Source organism: Thalassophryne amazonica, chromosome 12 (genome assembly GCF_902500255.1).
Source record: "Thalassophryne amazonica chromosome 12, fThaAma1.1, whole genome shotgun sequence".
Classification (NCBI taxonomy): Eukaryota; Metazoa; Chordata; class Actinopteri; order Batrachoidiformes; family Batrachoididae; genus Thalassophryne; species Thalassophryne amazonica.
This window is the reverse complement of record NC_047114.1, coordinates 103,800,895-103,815,776: the sequence shown is the minus strand read 5'-3', so window position 1 is coordinate 103,815,776 and position 14,882 is coordinate 103,800,895. Positions and strand designations below refer to the sequence as shown.

General features: G+C 45.7%; 1 protein-coding gene across 2 annotated transcripts in view; it reads left to right on the top strand.

The window, feature by feature from the left end:
• The window catches only part of ttc19 (tetratricopeptide repeat domain 19), a 164,103-nt gene that overhangs the window by 91,667 nt on the left and 57,554 nt on the right, over positions 1 to 14,882 (top strand). For both annotated transcript variants that reach the window (XM_034183689.1, XM_034183690.1), the window contains exons 8-9: positions 120 to 229; positions 12,054 to 12,217. In XM_034183689.1, coding sequence (XP_034039580.1) covers positions 120 to 229; positions 12,054 to 12,217 — 274 coding nt within the window. The remainder of the gene's footprint in view (positions 1 to 119; positions 230 to 12,053; positions 12,218 to 14,882) is intronic.

Below are 14,882 nucleotides of genomic sequence, written 5' to 3'. Positions count from 1 at the left end.
ATGTAGTTTTGGTTCCTCCTGGAGATTTTCAAATCTTTCAGTTTGGAATGAACGCTGATTTTGTCACTCCAAACTGGCTTAGCAGAGTCAATGTCATGTATTTTGTTTGTTTGTTTAAGGCTGGAGCAAGCTGAACACTTATTCAATCACTGTGCAGAGTCTCTGGAAGCAAAACTGTTGAAGGAGCAGCAGAAGGTACCACCAGAGGAACAGCAGGATGAGCAGACAGGTAGAAGCAACAGTGACATCATGTGGGCTAGGGGTGGTGTCATATCTGTTCTCGTCTTGCTGCAGTTCAGTTTATTTGAACAATGTGAAATCACACCATAATTTGCCCCAAGGAGCTACACGCGAGCAAAGTTTATACCTTACCCAACCCATGAGCAAGAACATTGGTGACAGTGGAAAGTAGAAACTCCTTTAGGTGTATTTTGATTGCAGGAAGAAACCTCAAGCAGAGCAGACTCTGTGGCGAAGCACCATCTGCTTTGGCTATACTACCAAATAAAAGTACAATACAGACTCATTAGAACATAGAGTGACAGGATTGTCACAGCTAAACAACCACATACAGTCCTGAGTTTACAGTGACAGGTGATTGAAAAGACAAGCAGGTAAAGGTGAGAGTCCTAGTTATGTGGTTTACAGTTGTTGAGTCAGTGATTGTATTGATGTCATTGTAAGTGGACAGATTTCACTGTAATCCTACAAGATGCCCCACAAGCAAGTTCTGGAGTTCAGAAGGCTCCTGTGTAGACCTCCCACATCCTAGTGCAGGATTGTCACACCCAGATGTGATGCAATATAAGTGATGTCTACCATTACATTAATGAAGTCACAATGCAAATCTATCATTTTGCTCTAAAATTCTGGAAAAAGTGGTGTCACGGCAGCTCGTAGACTATCTTACTGAGAATAATCTCTTTGAGCCACTGCAGTCTGCTTTTAGAAAATATCATTCCAAAGTGGTGAATGATCTTCTGCTTACAATGGATTTGGACACCACTACAGTTCTGTTGCTGTTAGAGCTCAGTGCTGCATTTGATACAGTGGATCATCATATTCTATTTGATGGGGCTGGAAAATCATTTTGGGATTACTGGGAGTGCCCTTGCATGGCTGACGTCATACTTGACCAGTCGTTCTCACTGTGTTTTGTACAGTAACACTACCTCTAACCTTAGTAACATGAAATTTGGGGTTCCACAGGGATCCGTCTTAGGCCCCCTGCTTTTCTCCCTTTATATAGCACCCCTTGGGCACATATTGTGCTGATTTGGGATTACCTTTCACTGCTATGCTGATGATACTCAGTTATACATGCCGATAACTGCTGGTAATCTTGTTCACATAAAATCCTTAGAAGCTTGCCTTGCAGCAGTGACAAGTTGGATGTCTAGAAACTTCCTACTTTTAAACTCTGATAAGACTGAAATGACGGTTCTTGGTCCAGTGAGACTTCGGCATCAATTTGACCAGTTAACGCTCAGCCTCGGCTCGTGTTTCATACATCACACTGACAAAGTGAGGAACCTTGGGGTAATTTTTGATCCTACATTGTCCTTTGACCTCCACATTAGAGATATTACTAGGACTGCTTTCTTCCACCTGTGAAATATAGCGAAGATTCGTCCCATCCTGTCTGTGGCTGATGCTGAGACCCTGATCCATGTGTTTGTCCTTCTAGATTGGACTAATGAAATGTTCTATTTTCTGTTTTTTTGTTTTTATATTTGAACTTGATGTTTTAATATTGTATTTTAAGTTTAATATTAACTGTTGTTTTGGCTGTAGGATTTTGATGTTTATTTTTTGTAAAAATGTTCCACTTCATTTTCCATGTAAATACATATTATCATCATTATTATGATTATTATTATTATTATTATTACAATATTCATTCATTTTATTAATTCATTTTCAACCGCTTATCCGGGTCCGGGTTGCGGTGGCAGTCGAGCAAACAGCTCGTCCCACAGTTCCCTATCCTCTGTCAAGTACTCTAACTTTTCCTGGGGGATCCCAAGGTGTTCCCAAGACAACTGGGTAATATAATCCCTCCAGTTTATCCTGGCTTTTCACAAGAGCCTCCTCCCAGTTGGACATGCCTGGAAGACCTCCTTAGGGATACGACCAGGGGGCATCTTCACTAGGTGCCCAAACCACCTCAGCTGGCTCCTTCCGATGTAAAGAAGTAGTGGCTCCACTTCGAGTCCCTCCTGGATAGTTAAGCTTCTCACCTTGTCCAGGAGTGTAAGTCCAGATACCCAAAGGAGGAATCTCATTTCCGCCCCTTGCGTCCGCAGTCTTATTCTTCCGGTCGTTACCCAAATTCATGACCATAGGTGAGGATAAGACTGTAAACTGACTGGTAAATTGAGACTCTCTCCTTCTGGCTCAGCTCCTTCTTCACCACGATGGTCCGGTACAGTGTCCATAAAACGTCAGACTCTGCCCCAATCCGTCTGTTGATCTCTTACTCCAAATATCCGCCACTCGTGAACAACATCCCAAGATACTTAAACTCCTCCACTTGGGGCAGGAACTCCTCCCTGACCTGGAGGGGACAATCCACCGTTTTCCAACAGAGGACCATGGTCTCGGATTTGGAGGTGCCGATTTTCATCCCAGTTGCTTCACACTCGGCCTCAAACCTGATCAGTGCACATTGGAGGTCATCAAAAGTCACCACCCAATGAAGTCAACACAACCACATTATCTGCAAAAAGCAGAGATGCAACTCTGAGGTCACCAAACTGGACGTCCTCTGGCCCCTGAGTGCACCTTCAAATCATGTCCATGAACATCACAAGCAGGACTGGTGACAAGAAGCATCCCTGGCAGAGTCCAACACCCACCGGAAACAGGTCATGTCGAGAATGCGGACAAAGCTCCCGCTTTGTTCATATAGAGACTGAATTGCGTGTTACTGTTATTATTATTATTATTGTTAGGGGTTCAAACCCCGAAGGGGCAAAGACCCCTATTGAAATTGTACAGATTTTTCTTAATAGTATTATTTTTTTTTCTCCCCTAAAACTATCTGGAGGTCAGAAACTGCAAAGGTTACAAAAACAAACTTAGCAAGTATGTCCAAAGTGCAGTCCAGAGTGCAGATGGCCCCCTTTTCACCCTCCAGTCTCCTCTGCCTGAGTGGGGCGCAGATTCAACCTGTCACCTTTTTTTTATTTTGTCTTTTTAACTTCTTTTATGTCAGTCAAACACGGCACTTGATGCTGCAGGGGTGTACCCCTATGCACCGGCTGTAGAGGACTCTACATCTCTTCCCAGTACGGCATACACCCTGTTTCCTGGTGTCTGCTGACCAAACGGTCCCCCCTAAAAATCGGTGCCCCCCGCCTTCACTGTGCATGCGTCATCAGCCGCGGTTCACTGATTATCACCTTGTTTCTGCTTCAAACTGCCTCCAGTCTTCCTCTATCTCAGCGACAGATATCGGAAGCTTTTCTACAACAATCATTTCCACATAAATTCAGCATTATTTCATCATAAAAAACAGGGGAAGTGATCAGAGCGCCGCAGCAACGCATCATACTCAGACGTGCTGCTGCGGCGCCTGCGTCATTTCGGAGTGTCAGTCGCGAGTCTCCGATTATCACCACCCCTGCCACATTTCTCCATGTAATGTGGAGTTGCGCCAGGAAGGGCATCAGGTGTAAAACCTGTGCCAATTCAACATGCAGATCCACCTTGGATTTGCTGTGGCGACCCCGAGTGCAAACAAGGGAGCAGCTGAAGGGACTTACTGTTTACTTTGTCAACTAATGGTTAATAATCACATTATTCCCTTTGATCACTTTGGGTGAAGAGACTCAGAGAGTCAGACTGAGACGTGCTGCTCTGGTCCCAAATGATGCATGCACAGTGAAGGCAGGTTGAACACATTTTTAGGAGGGGTCGTTCGGTCGGCGACACTAGTTGTAGAGGACTGTACGTCTCTTCCTGATACGGTGTACCGCTGCGTTCCTGCTTACTTTCACCCTTTTAAAATTATTCACTAATTTCTGGATCAAGTTGAAAGAAATCTGAAAACTCTTCACTGGAATATTCAGCATATCACAGAGAAATTAGTAGAATATACAAAGTCAAAGCGACTGTCATGTGACCCACCAAAGTGAGAGGAAAAAACATTTCTGTTCTATGAATTTGCTCTGACAGAAAATCTCAGGATGGAAACCTGATGTGAAGAAAAAAACTGAGGCTAATTAAAAAGGGATAAACTGAGACTTATGAAAGTGAGACTTCTGACGGAATCACTAAACAAATGGTGAGATATTTATCACCACAAAACATTCAGGCAGTAAAACTGAAGTCACTACTTTACAGAATACAAAAAGCCGAGCACTCTGACAACCTGGTGAGTGAAACCGTCCCTCCGTCAGCTGGTCCAGGTCCAGAGATGCCGCAGTCTCCTCCCTGACGGTAGCAGGCTGAAGAGGTGGCCATGTTGGCCCCGCCTACCTTCATTTTGTAGCTTGGTGGCCATTTTGATGTATTCATACTCTTTGCTAATATCATTTCTTGCTCAGACGCCACAAGTGTGACAGCAGTGAGACCTATCAGATCTTCCCCAAGGCACTCACTATTCATGGAAAAAAATAATCACACTTATAGTCCACATGGTGGCGCCATAATAGCCACATTTGCCTGTTGGTTCATTACTCCTGAACCGTAATACATAAAGTAAAAGTTTTTGGACATTTAAATTCTTTTGAGTACCCTACAGTTAACAACACTGACCACACCCACTTGCCTGAAACATTTTTCGCCATTTTGAATAGTATGTGAATGTGTTTTTTTTCAGTACTCCTCCCATAATTTTTCTTCAATCTTCATAAAATTTGGCACATACCATGTCTGGACTGAGCCGCACAAAAGTTAGCACATGGATTTTTGTTCTTTCTTTCTGCTCTGCTGCTGTTGGCTGCCAAATATGAGTGGATGTGGCTTAAAACACTAAATGTGCTTTCGATACTCTTTGAAGTCAAACTTGGCGAACATGATCAGTATGAAATTCTACAAAAACCGATACCTTAGGTGACCTGATGGGGGTGGTACAACCACCGGCAACCACTACTTATGAAAAAAACAATTTTTAGGATAAACAGACAGGTCATCTGAGTGGCAGGGGATGGGGAGAATTGCCACACCCATTACTTACGTGAGTTTAAATGTGCGAACAGGGTTTGGACCCCGACAATCACCTGTTTTTTATTATTGTGATTACAATAATTATTTTATTTCCATTGCTGTTCACTCCTGGCTGCACAGTCAACAAGGTTTTATTTTTACCAGGGCTTTGAACCAATTTTTTCCCCCCCCCCAACTGGTTCTTTCCTAACAGAAACAGAATTTTAACTTTTCTGGTTTTTGGGTTCCACCCCAAAATTGACATTCCTCAAATGGCTAAAGCAAAAACATACTTCAGGAAGGTTAATAACGTTCCAAGTTGGCTGTGGGACACTGAATATGGGCACTGTATGTGGTACTGTAACACTCCCACGAAAAACAGAGAAGACCATAGAGAAAGAGGGTCTGATCACCTGAAATACACTTATTGTGTATTTAAAGTGAAGGCGTGTGTTTCTTGTATTTTTAAAAGACACGGCGCTGTGTTGTTGTCAGCCTCACAGAGAACTTTGCGGTACCTACCCATGGTTTGGCTCAGCAGCAAAAGTGACAGTCCTCACACAACCTTAACATTTTCTTTTGTAAGACGTTGTCTGGGAAATACTTTAATTCCTTATCATGGAAATTACTGAAGAAACAACATTTTGAAAGATACCCCTCAGCGTTTGTCTGCGCCGGGTGTGTTTCTCAGCCTGAACCAGTGATCCAGTGCTTTGTCCCGTCAACAAGAAAAATAAGCTATTTTAAAAGTTGAAATATATTCCTGCCAGTGTTCAGCCATCTGACAAGGAGAAAAGGACTTGTACCGATTGAGCAGACAAAGGGACAGCGCTAGAAATGATGTTCAGCAGGTAATGTGCTGACAAGGGAGGAGACTGTGTTGAGAAGGTGGAATATTTTGAGGAGCTGATGAATGAAGAAAAGAGGGAATAAATGTTGTGTGGGCCGCTGAAGAGGAGGTACTGCTGGCCCACCACCACCAGATGGCGCCCTGCTTGGAGTGCGGGCTTCAAGCACAAGAGGGCGTCGGAGCCACTGGGAGTGACAGCTGTCACTCATCATCAGCACCAGCTGTCACTCATACAACTCATCACCATCACCATAAAGGCCGGACTGCAACTCCACCTCCTCGCCGAGAAATCAGCTACCATAAGAGGTAATTTCTCTGCTGTATTCAACGCTGACAAATAGTCTGAACTCTTTTTGCAGCAGCTTTCCTGTGGTGTTGCCTTATCTGAGGGATTGGCGTTAGGTGTGACCTGACCTTCACACTCCAACCAGATAAGTGGTTAGACAGGAGCTGCACGAGTGTGTGATTGGAGGTGGAGGTGCTCCCTCCCAAAAGAACACAGACTGTGGGATTACTGAGTGTGCAAACTCACACTCATCAACTCTGTTTCTGTTCTCTGCCAGCAGTACCAGGTCTGACAGCTGGAGACGGTGGCCACCTGGGGATCCAGGACTTGGCGGCTCCGGTGTTGTTCAGATCCGTTGGCGGTGAGGGTCGTGTGGGATCCGGCTCGGTTCTGGACGGACGTCTCCTGCCCTCAAGCCTGCCCACACGTCACTCAACATATAATTGTTTGTAGTACCAAGAACTGTATTTGTCTGTATTCTGTTGTGCACTTCACAACATTAAATTGTTACTGTTTGGCTTATCCATTGCCCGTTCATTTAACGCCCCCTGCTGTGGGGCCGTGTTCCTACACTTTCACAACAATAAAGGTTGGATGATGTGGAGAGAGTAAATCAGGAAGTGCAAGAGATAAGTAAGGATGAAGTGAGGATAGCTATGAAGAGTGGAAAGGCAGTTAGTCCAGATGACATTCCAGTGAAGGCATGGAAATGTCTATGAGAGATGGCAGTGGAGTTTCTAACCAGATTGTTTAATAAAATCTTGGAAAGTGAGAGGATGCCTGAAGAGTGGAGATGAAGTGTGCTGGTTCCTATTTTCAAGAACAAGGGTGATGTGCAGAGCTGCAGAATCTACAGAGGCATCAAGTTGATCAGCCACAGCATGAAGTTATCAGAAAGCATAGTAGAAGCTAGGCTTAGAAAACAGGTGAAGATCTGTGAGCAGCAATATGGTTTCATGCAGAGAAAAAGCACTACATATGCACTGTTTGCTCTGAGAATCGTGTTGGAGAAGCATAGTGAAGGCCAGAAGGAGTTACCATGTGTGTTTATGGATTTAGAGAAAGCTTATGACAGGGTGCCAAGAGAAGAGTTGTGGTATTGTATGAGGAAGTCTGGAGCGGCAGAGAAGTATGTTAGGGTAGTGCAGGACATGAACAAGGACAGTGTGACAGCAACGAGATGGGCAGTAGGAATGACAGACTCATTCACGGTGGAGGTGGGATTACACCAAGGATCAGCTCTGAGTCCTTTTGTTCGCAATGGTGATGGACAGGTTGGCAGATGAGACCAGACCGGAGTCTCCATGGACTATGATGTTTGCAGATGACATTGTGATGTGTATTGACAGTAGAGAGCAAGTTGAGTCTAGCCTGGAGAGGTGGTGATGCACTCTGGAGAGAAGGGGAATGAAAGTCAGTGGGAGTAAGACTGAGTCCATGTGAGTGAATGAGAGGGAGCTGAGGATGGAGCCACCAGGCAGGAGGAGAAGAGGGAGGACAAAGAGGAGGTTTATGGATGTGCTGAGGGAGGACATGCAGGTGGTTGGTGAGACAGAGGAAGATACAGAGGACAGGGTGAGATGAAAATGACTGATCTGCTGTGGCGCCCCCTAACGGGAACAGCCAAAAGAGAAAGTAGTAGTTGACGTATCTTCAGCATCCTGCTCACGATGAAAATGAATCCCATTTCATCCACCAAGACAAAAAAAAAGAATAATAATGAGCCGAATAAATGCAGTGTTGTTAAAGAAGTCCCTCAATGTTTGTCTGCTCTGGGTGCATTTTTCAGCATGAAACATGGGACGACAGTGCTTTAACAAGATGGCGGCGCGTGCATACGCTGCGGCTTCTCTCTCTCCCGACGCACAGGAGTTTTTCCTTGTTTTTGTTTGTCTTCGTCGTCATTTTCACTGGGTCGTGTCTCACACCATCTGAGGCATACATACAGCCGTGAGTTTCTACTCAGGAACTCGTCATTTATCTCCAATCTACATCCAGCGGTCACGGAAACGCTATGGAGCTATGGTCTGCTACGGAGGCCCAGACTGCCACCGACCCCCACCCCTACACCTCGCCCAGAGTGGAGGCGCTACAAGCGGCGTGAGAGGAAACACAAGAGGGGGAAGCGCGGAGGCATCCGAGCGAGGTTAGCAGCTAGCCCACATAAGCCGGCAATCCCCACCATCGTGCTGGCTAACGTTCGCTCCCTGGACAACAAACTGGACCACATACGGCTCCTGAGGAATACCCAGAGGAGTGTGAGAGACTGTCGTGTTTTTGTGTTCACGGAAACTTGGCTTAACAACAACGTAGCGGACCACGCTATTCAGCTCGAGCGGCTAACTTGCTACCGGGCGGACAGAGCCCTCATCGAAGGAGGTAAAACGCGAGGGGGGGGGGGGGGGGGGCTCTGTGTTTACATCAATGACGCTTGGTGTCGGGACGCTGCGGTGGTTACTAAACTCTGCTTGCCGCTTGTGGAGCTTATGATCGTGAAGTGTTGGCCATTCTACCTACCGAGGGAATTCAGTGCTGTAATGATAGCTGCGGTGTACATTCCCCCTAGCTCCAACAATAACACCAGGAAGGAGGCACTGAACGAATTGCACCACCACATTAGTGAGCAGCAGACAGCCCACCCAGATGCCTTCCTCATCTTGGCTGGGGATTTCAATCAGGCTAACCCCAGGACAGTGTTTCCCAAACTACAACAACACATAGACTTTCCAACTCGGGGCAACAACACTCTGGACCATGTTTACACCTTCCAGAGAGGAGCCTACAAAGCTTTCCCCCTTCCCCACCTTGGCGCCTCTGACCACATCATCATGCTGCTGCCTGCTTACAGACCACGGGTGAAAGTAGTTAAACCAGTTCGGAAGCAGGTCAGAGTGTGGCCAGAGGGAGCTGTAGAGGCACTCCAGGATTGCTTCAACACCACATACTGGGCGATGTTCAAGCAAGCTGCCTTACACAACTCCACCACCATTGACCTCCAGGAGTACACAGACTCGGTTACAGCGTACATCTCCAAATGTGTGGACGATGTAACAGTCTTAAAGACCATCGCCATCCGAGCCAACCAGAAGCCGTGGCTGACAGGTGAAGTCTACAGGCTTTTGAAGGCCCGGAATGCGGCCTTCAAAGCGAAAGATCAAGTTGGCCTGAGGACAGCTAAAGACAACCTAAGCCAAGAAGGAGTACTTCAGGAGAATAGCCCACCGCTTCAGCGACAGCAGGGACGCACGCAGCATGTGGCAAGGACTGCAGTCTTTGACTGACTACAAGCCACCGCCACAGACCTGCGGCAACTCCACCTCCCTGCTGAATGACCTTAATAACTTCTTCGCCCACTTTGAGGCCCTTAACACCACACCGGCGCACAAGTCCCCCCCCCCCTCTGGGTGACCAGGTGATCACACTGACTGCAGACAGTGTGAGGAGAACATTCAGCAGGATCAATGCCCGGAAAGCATCTGGTCCTGACAACATTGCTGGCCGCGTACTGAGGGATTGCGCGGGGGAACTCGCAGATGTCTTTTCGGACATCTTTAACACCTTGTTGCGCCAGTTGGTCGTTCCCACATGCCTCAAAGCCACCATCATCATCCCCTTGCCGAAGAAGTCCACACCATCCAGCTTCAACGACTACCGTCCTGTCGCACTTACCCGCATCATCATGAAGTGCTTCGAACGGTTAGTCATGAAACACATCAAGTCTGCACTCCCCCCCTCCCTAGACCCCTTCCAGTTTGCATACCGGTCCAATCGCTCAACAGAGGATGCCATCAGTGCTGTCCTCCATCCAGTCCTCACACACTTGGACAATAAAGACTCATATGTTAGGATGCTGTTCATTGATTTCAGTTCAGCATTCAACACCATCATCCCTCAGCAGCTGGTCATCAAACTCGACCAACTGGGTCTGAACACCTCACTGTGCAACTGGCTGCTGGACTTCCTGACCGGGAGACCTCAGGCAGTGCGGGTCAGCAGCAACACATCCCACACCATCACTCTGAACACGGGGGCCCCCCAGGGATGTGTGCTGAGCCCCCTTCTCTTCACACTGCTGACCCACGACTGCACACCACTTCACAGCTCAAACCTCATCGTCAAGTTTGCGGATGACACAACCGTGGTGGGTCTCATCAGGAACAACGACGAGACCCACTACAGGAGCGAGATCAGCCGGCTGACCATGTGGTGCGAGAACAACAATCTCCTTTTGAATGTGGAGAAGACGAAGGAGATTGTTGTGGACTTCAGGAGAGTGCACACCCAACACTTCCCTCTGACCATCGATGGTGCTGCTGTGGAGAGGGTGAGCAGCACCAAGTTCCTGGGTGTGCATGTGTTGGAGGATCTCTCCTGGACCACTAACACCGCATCACTGGCCAAGAGGGCTCATCAACGCCTCTACTTTCTCCGCTAACTTCGAAGAGCCGGAGCAACACCACACATCATGTGCATGTTCTACAGGGGTACGATCGAGAGTGTCCTGTCATGCTGCATCACGGTGTGGTACGGCACCTGCACAGCGACTTGCCGTAGGTCCCTTCAACGCATCGTGAGAGCAGCGGAGAAGATCACGGGCACCTCTCTCCCACCCCTCCAAGAACTGTACAACACCCGCCTCACCCGGAAAGCCACTAGGATCGTAAGTGACCCCACTTATCCATTACGTAGTCTCTTCAGCCTGCTGCCGTCGGAGAGTCTCCAGGCCAAGCGCAGTCTCCAGGCCAAGACCAGCCGGCTGAGAGACAGCTTTTTCCACCAGGCTGTCAGGACACTCAACTCCCTCCCTGCTTTGCCCCCTTTCCCCCTGCTGCCCTCCACTCACACATAAACACAAACTGGACTGTTTCACTTTCCACTCCCGCCAATTCCCTAACCTCCCTACCCTAAGCTGCTGTGAAGATATTGCACTTTATACATACAATACTCTCTGCACAATGATCAACAACTGTATATATTCTTGCTCTGGTCATGGAATTTGCACATATCCATTACTGCTGAATGTTGTCCTGTCACTTTGCACTGCAAGTATTTGTTGTTTACAATTTACCTTTTGTATAATTTTGTTACAATTACACTATTACAACTTTTTTTTTTTTTTCTTCTCTACACTTGATATTATACCTTGTTATTATATTTCTTAAATACCTTCTTTTGTGAGGTCAGGGAGTCCAGAGATCAGGTATTTCAGTTCTCAATATGTCTGTGATGTATTGTAGAAATGACAATAAAGTTGACTTGACTTGACTTGACTTGTCCCATCAACAACAACCAAAATAAACGACAGGCGGAAGTGAACCTCATGAGTCTTCTTCTGTTGAGTTTTTTGGTGCTTTGCAAACTGACACGGTGCAATACCGCCACCAGTTGTTTGGGTGTGGAGCATTAATGGAGTCTGACATCCTCACCGAGTCATTTCAAATGGAAACCATTTCAAAAACAAAAAGTAATGGTATTAACCGGTTCTGATTATTTTTAATAAAGTGTGCTGTCCCGGACCTTAACAAAATATCAAGTTTCTGGTTTCACTTTTGAAACCAGTTCAAAGCCTTGATTTTTACCCATTTTTAGAGGTGACATTTTTTGAGCTGGATATGTGATGCGTACTACATTTGCAGAAAATATCTGTTTTTCAGGGACAAAGTGCAGTCTGTAATCTACGCTGGATGATGCACGACGAAGCGCACAAACAGGTTTTCCTGAACAACATCTTCACAGCTTTATATTGTTTTTATGTTTGTTCATCAGAGTTGGAGCAGACTTTGTGGAAAGACACCCGCCTGCTGCTTGGTATGTGTTTGGAGTCACGAGCTCGATACCGAGCATCTAAAGGAAACCTGGGAGATGCTGAACATGACCTTGGGAGAGCTCTGAGCATCTGCCGCCAGGTGAAAGGTGAAGCAGACCCTCAGGTACCACACGACAGCACTGTGTGTGCTACTGCTTTCAGGACAAAGTTCAATCCATAGAGCTGTATATGAGTAGTAGAGAGTGCAGTCGCAGTGAGACACGTGCTGGCAAGGAGGCGTGGTCACCATTTTGACACCGGGCAACTCAGTGGCTGCGTGTACCAGTGTAGCTCATAGATCTTTTCAACAAACAGCTGAAAAATGCCAGAAAGCTGCGCATGTTGGCAAAGCCACAACCAGAAGAAGAAGGGAGACAACATTTCCGTCCATATTAAGTAGTTTTGGTTATTGTTACTTTTTTTGTGACCTTTAGGCAATAAACTGGTGTATCTTGCAGAGCGTCATCATGCCTGTGCAATGCATGAATACGAAGTTGTACACCGTTTATATACGATATTGCCTGGCAGTGCCTGGAATAAAATGTGACTCATGAATGATCAACCACAAAAGAATTGATTATTGGATTTTTACTGTAACTTTTGAAGGGCCTGTATCCAATCTGAGGATTCAGAAACCAAAAATGGATTTACCATGTGGAATTAATTAATGCAGCCTGTGTGCCCAGTCTGGACAGTGTGATATTGTGCCTTGATATGTTTGCCAAATTTGGAAGCTGGAACATAACGGATGTGTGTAAACTTTCAACACTAAAGCCACCTTGACACTTGCACAGATTTGATCCCTGGACTGCACCATGCAATTCGTCGTGCTAATGCAACCCACTTTTGTCCCACTTGATGCCATGCGATATTAAAATTAAATGAAATAATTAATTCATAGCCAATGACGCATTTGCTCTCATAACTTGGCTGATGAAACCATCTCTCATCACTCCCACAGTCACAGAGAAATGATCTACAGCTGCAGGTTGTCTTGTGTATGTCGTGCCGTGGAAAACGCATTTGGAATCATCTCAAAGGTCATTATTTCTAATATGTATGTTGTAATGGATTGGTAAAACAGTTGCATTTTCAATCCTTCTCATGAATTAGTTAATGTATCTGTAAAAGTATGTTTATTATAGATGTAACATCTCATCATAATCATTCAGATGTGCTGCGCTACGATTATGACTGTTTTACTGTGACAAATTGCGCAGCAGTGTAGGGATTAAATTCATGCAAGTGTCAAGGTGGCTTCATTTGTTTAGATTATGACATGTTCAACTTCTGTACCTTGATAGTGCCTGGAATAAAATGTGACTCATGAGTGATCATCCACAAAGGAATTGATTGAAGCTGGAACAGATCGGATCTGTGTAAACTTTCAACATTAATATTTTGGAATGTGTTGATGTCAGGGTAAATCAATCAGTCAATCTTTATTTGTGAAACGTAGCATATACATAATCACGAAACATATATTCAAACATATTTACATTTTCAGTAATCCATGAAGTATAATAAATATATTAAAAGAAGTGTGACAGTGTATGTTGCACACGAATAAAAGAATGAAGATTATTGAATAACAAGACGCGTACGATTTTTATTTTATCATTGGGTAAAAATGCATCTGTCAGATTTTCACTCTGGATCCAGCCCTGGAAGCAACCTAGTGCCGAGACAATGTGGCCACAACAGCACGAGGGACGCAAAGGACGAAGCAAATCAGACGCCAAAAATTAGTCACATCAGGGCAAAGCGACGGTACTCAGCGTGACTGGAAGGCACACCCTCACAATACAACGTTACCTGACGCCAATTTATGATTCCTGCTGTGTTCCATTGTTCCCGAAGTATAAATAAGGCAGGATTGTTTTTAAACCGTGTACACAATGCAGTAAAAACTGCACACTCAAAAAGAGCACAGAAAAAAAAAATGCTGATTTACTCTTAAATTCTCTCACAAATGTGTTTAAATAAAGTCCATAAAAGTCCTGCTCACAGACTGATTGCCAGAGACAGGACATGTCCACATCCAGTAAAATGTCAGGACATCTCCAGTCCACTCATGGATGATTCGTTCGCGTGCGCACATGTAAACAATAAAAAAAAAAAAATTTGTCTGGCCGCAGGCGGCTGCACTCAGACTCTCTCATCATTGTGTTAAATAAAAGACAAAAAAGGACATGAGTCCTGCTCACAGACTGATTGCCAGAGACAGGACATGTCCACATCAAGTTCCAGACATCTCCACATTTACTCACGGACGGTTCGTACACGTGCACGCGAGCATCTCGCAGTCAAAGGAAGAAAGATAAACTATAACAGAAATCAGAGCGCAGACCTGCAGCCCTGCAAAAGAACAAATATAAACTGGAAGAGAAATCAGAGTGCACAGTCTGTCTGCAGCCAAACTGCACTCTGATTTCTCTGTGCAGAGAACCTGCATGCAGACTCTGCGCGCTCATCTCCTTTCTGCCCCCCAGCTGCGCGCACCTGATGCAGACATTCCTGCGTCGTCATGACGCCACATGAATCAGCCTCTGTGAAAGGGGCTTTAGTGACATGAAACAGTACAAAACACAAGGTCAAGAGCTGGAGAGAAGGCACAGGGCACAGCCAGAGACAGAGAGCGAGACAGCAACAGACACACCCCAACTAGAAAAGGAATACAAAGCAAAGCATACATGAACAAAAGGAAGATAACAAAACTGACCAAAAACAACACAGACAACCCACCCAGCCGTCAATCCCTGACAATAATAATGTCACAGCTGAAGATA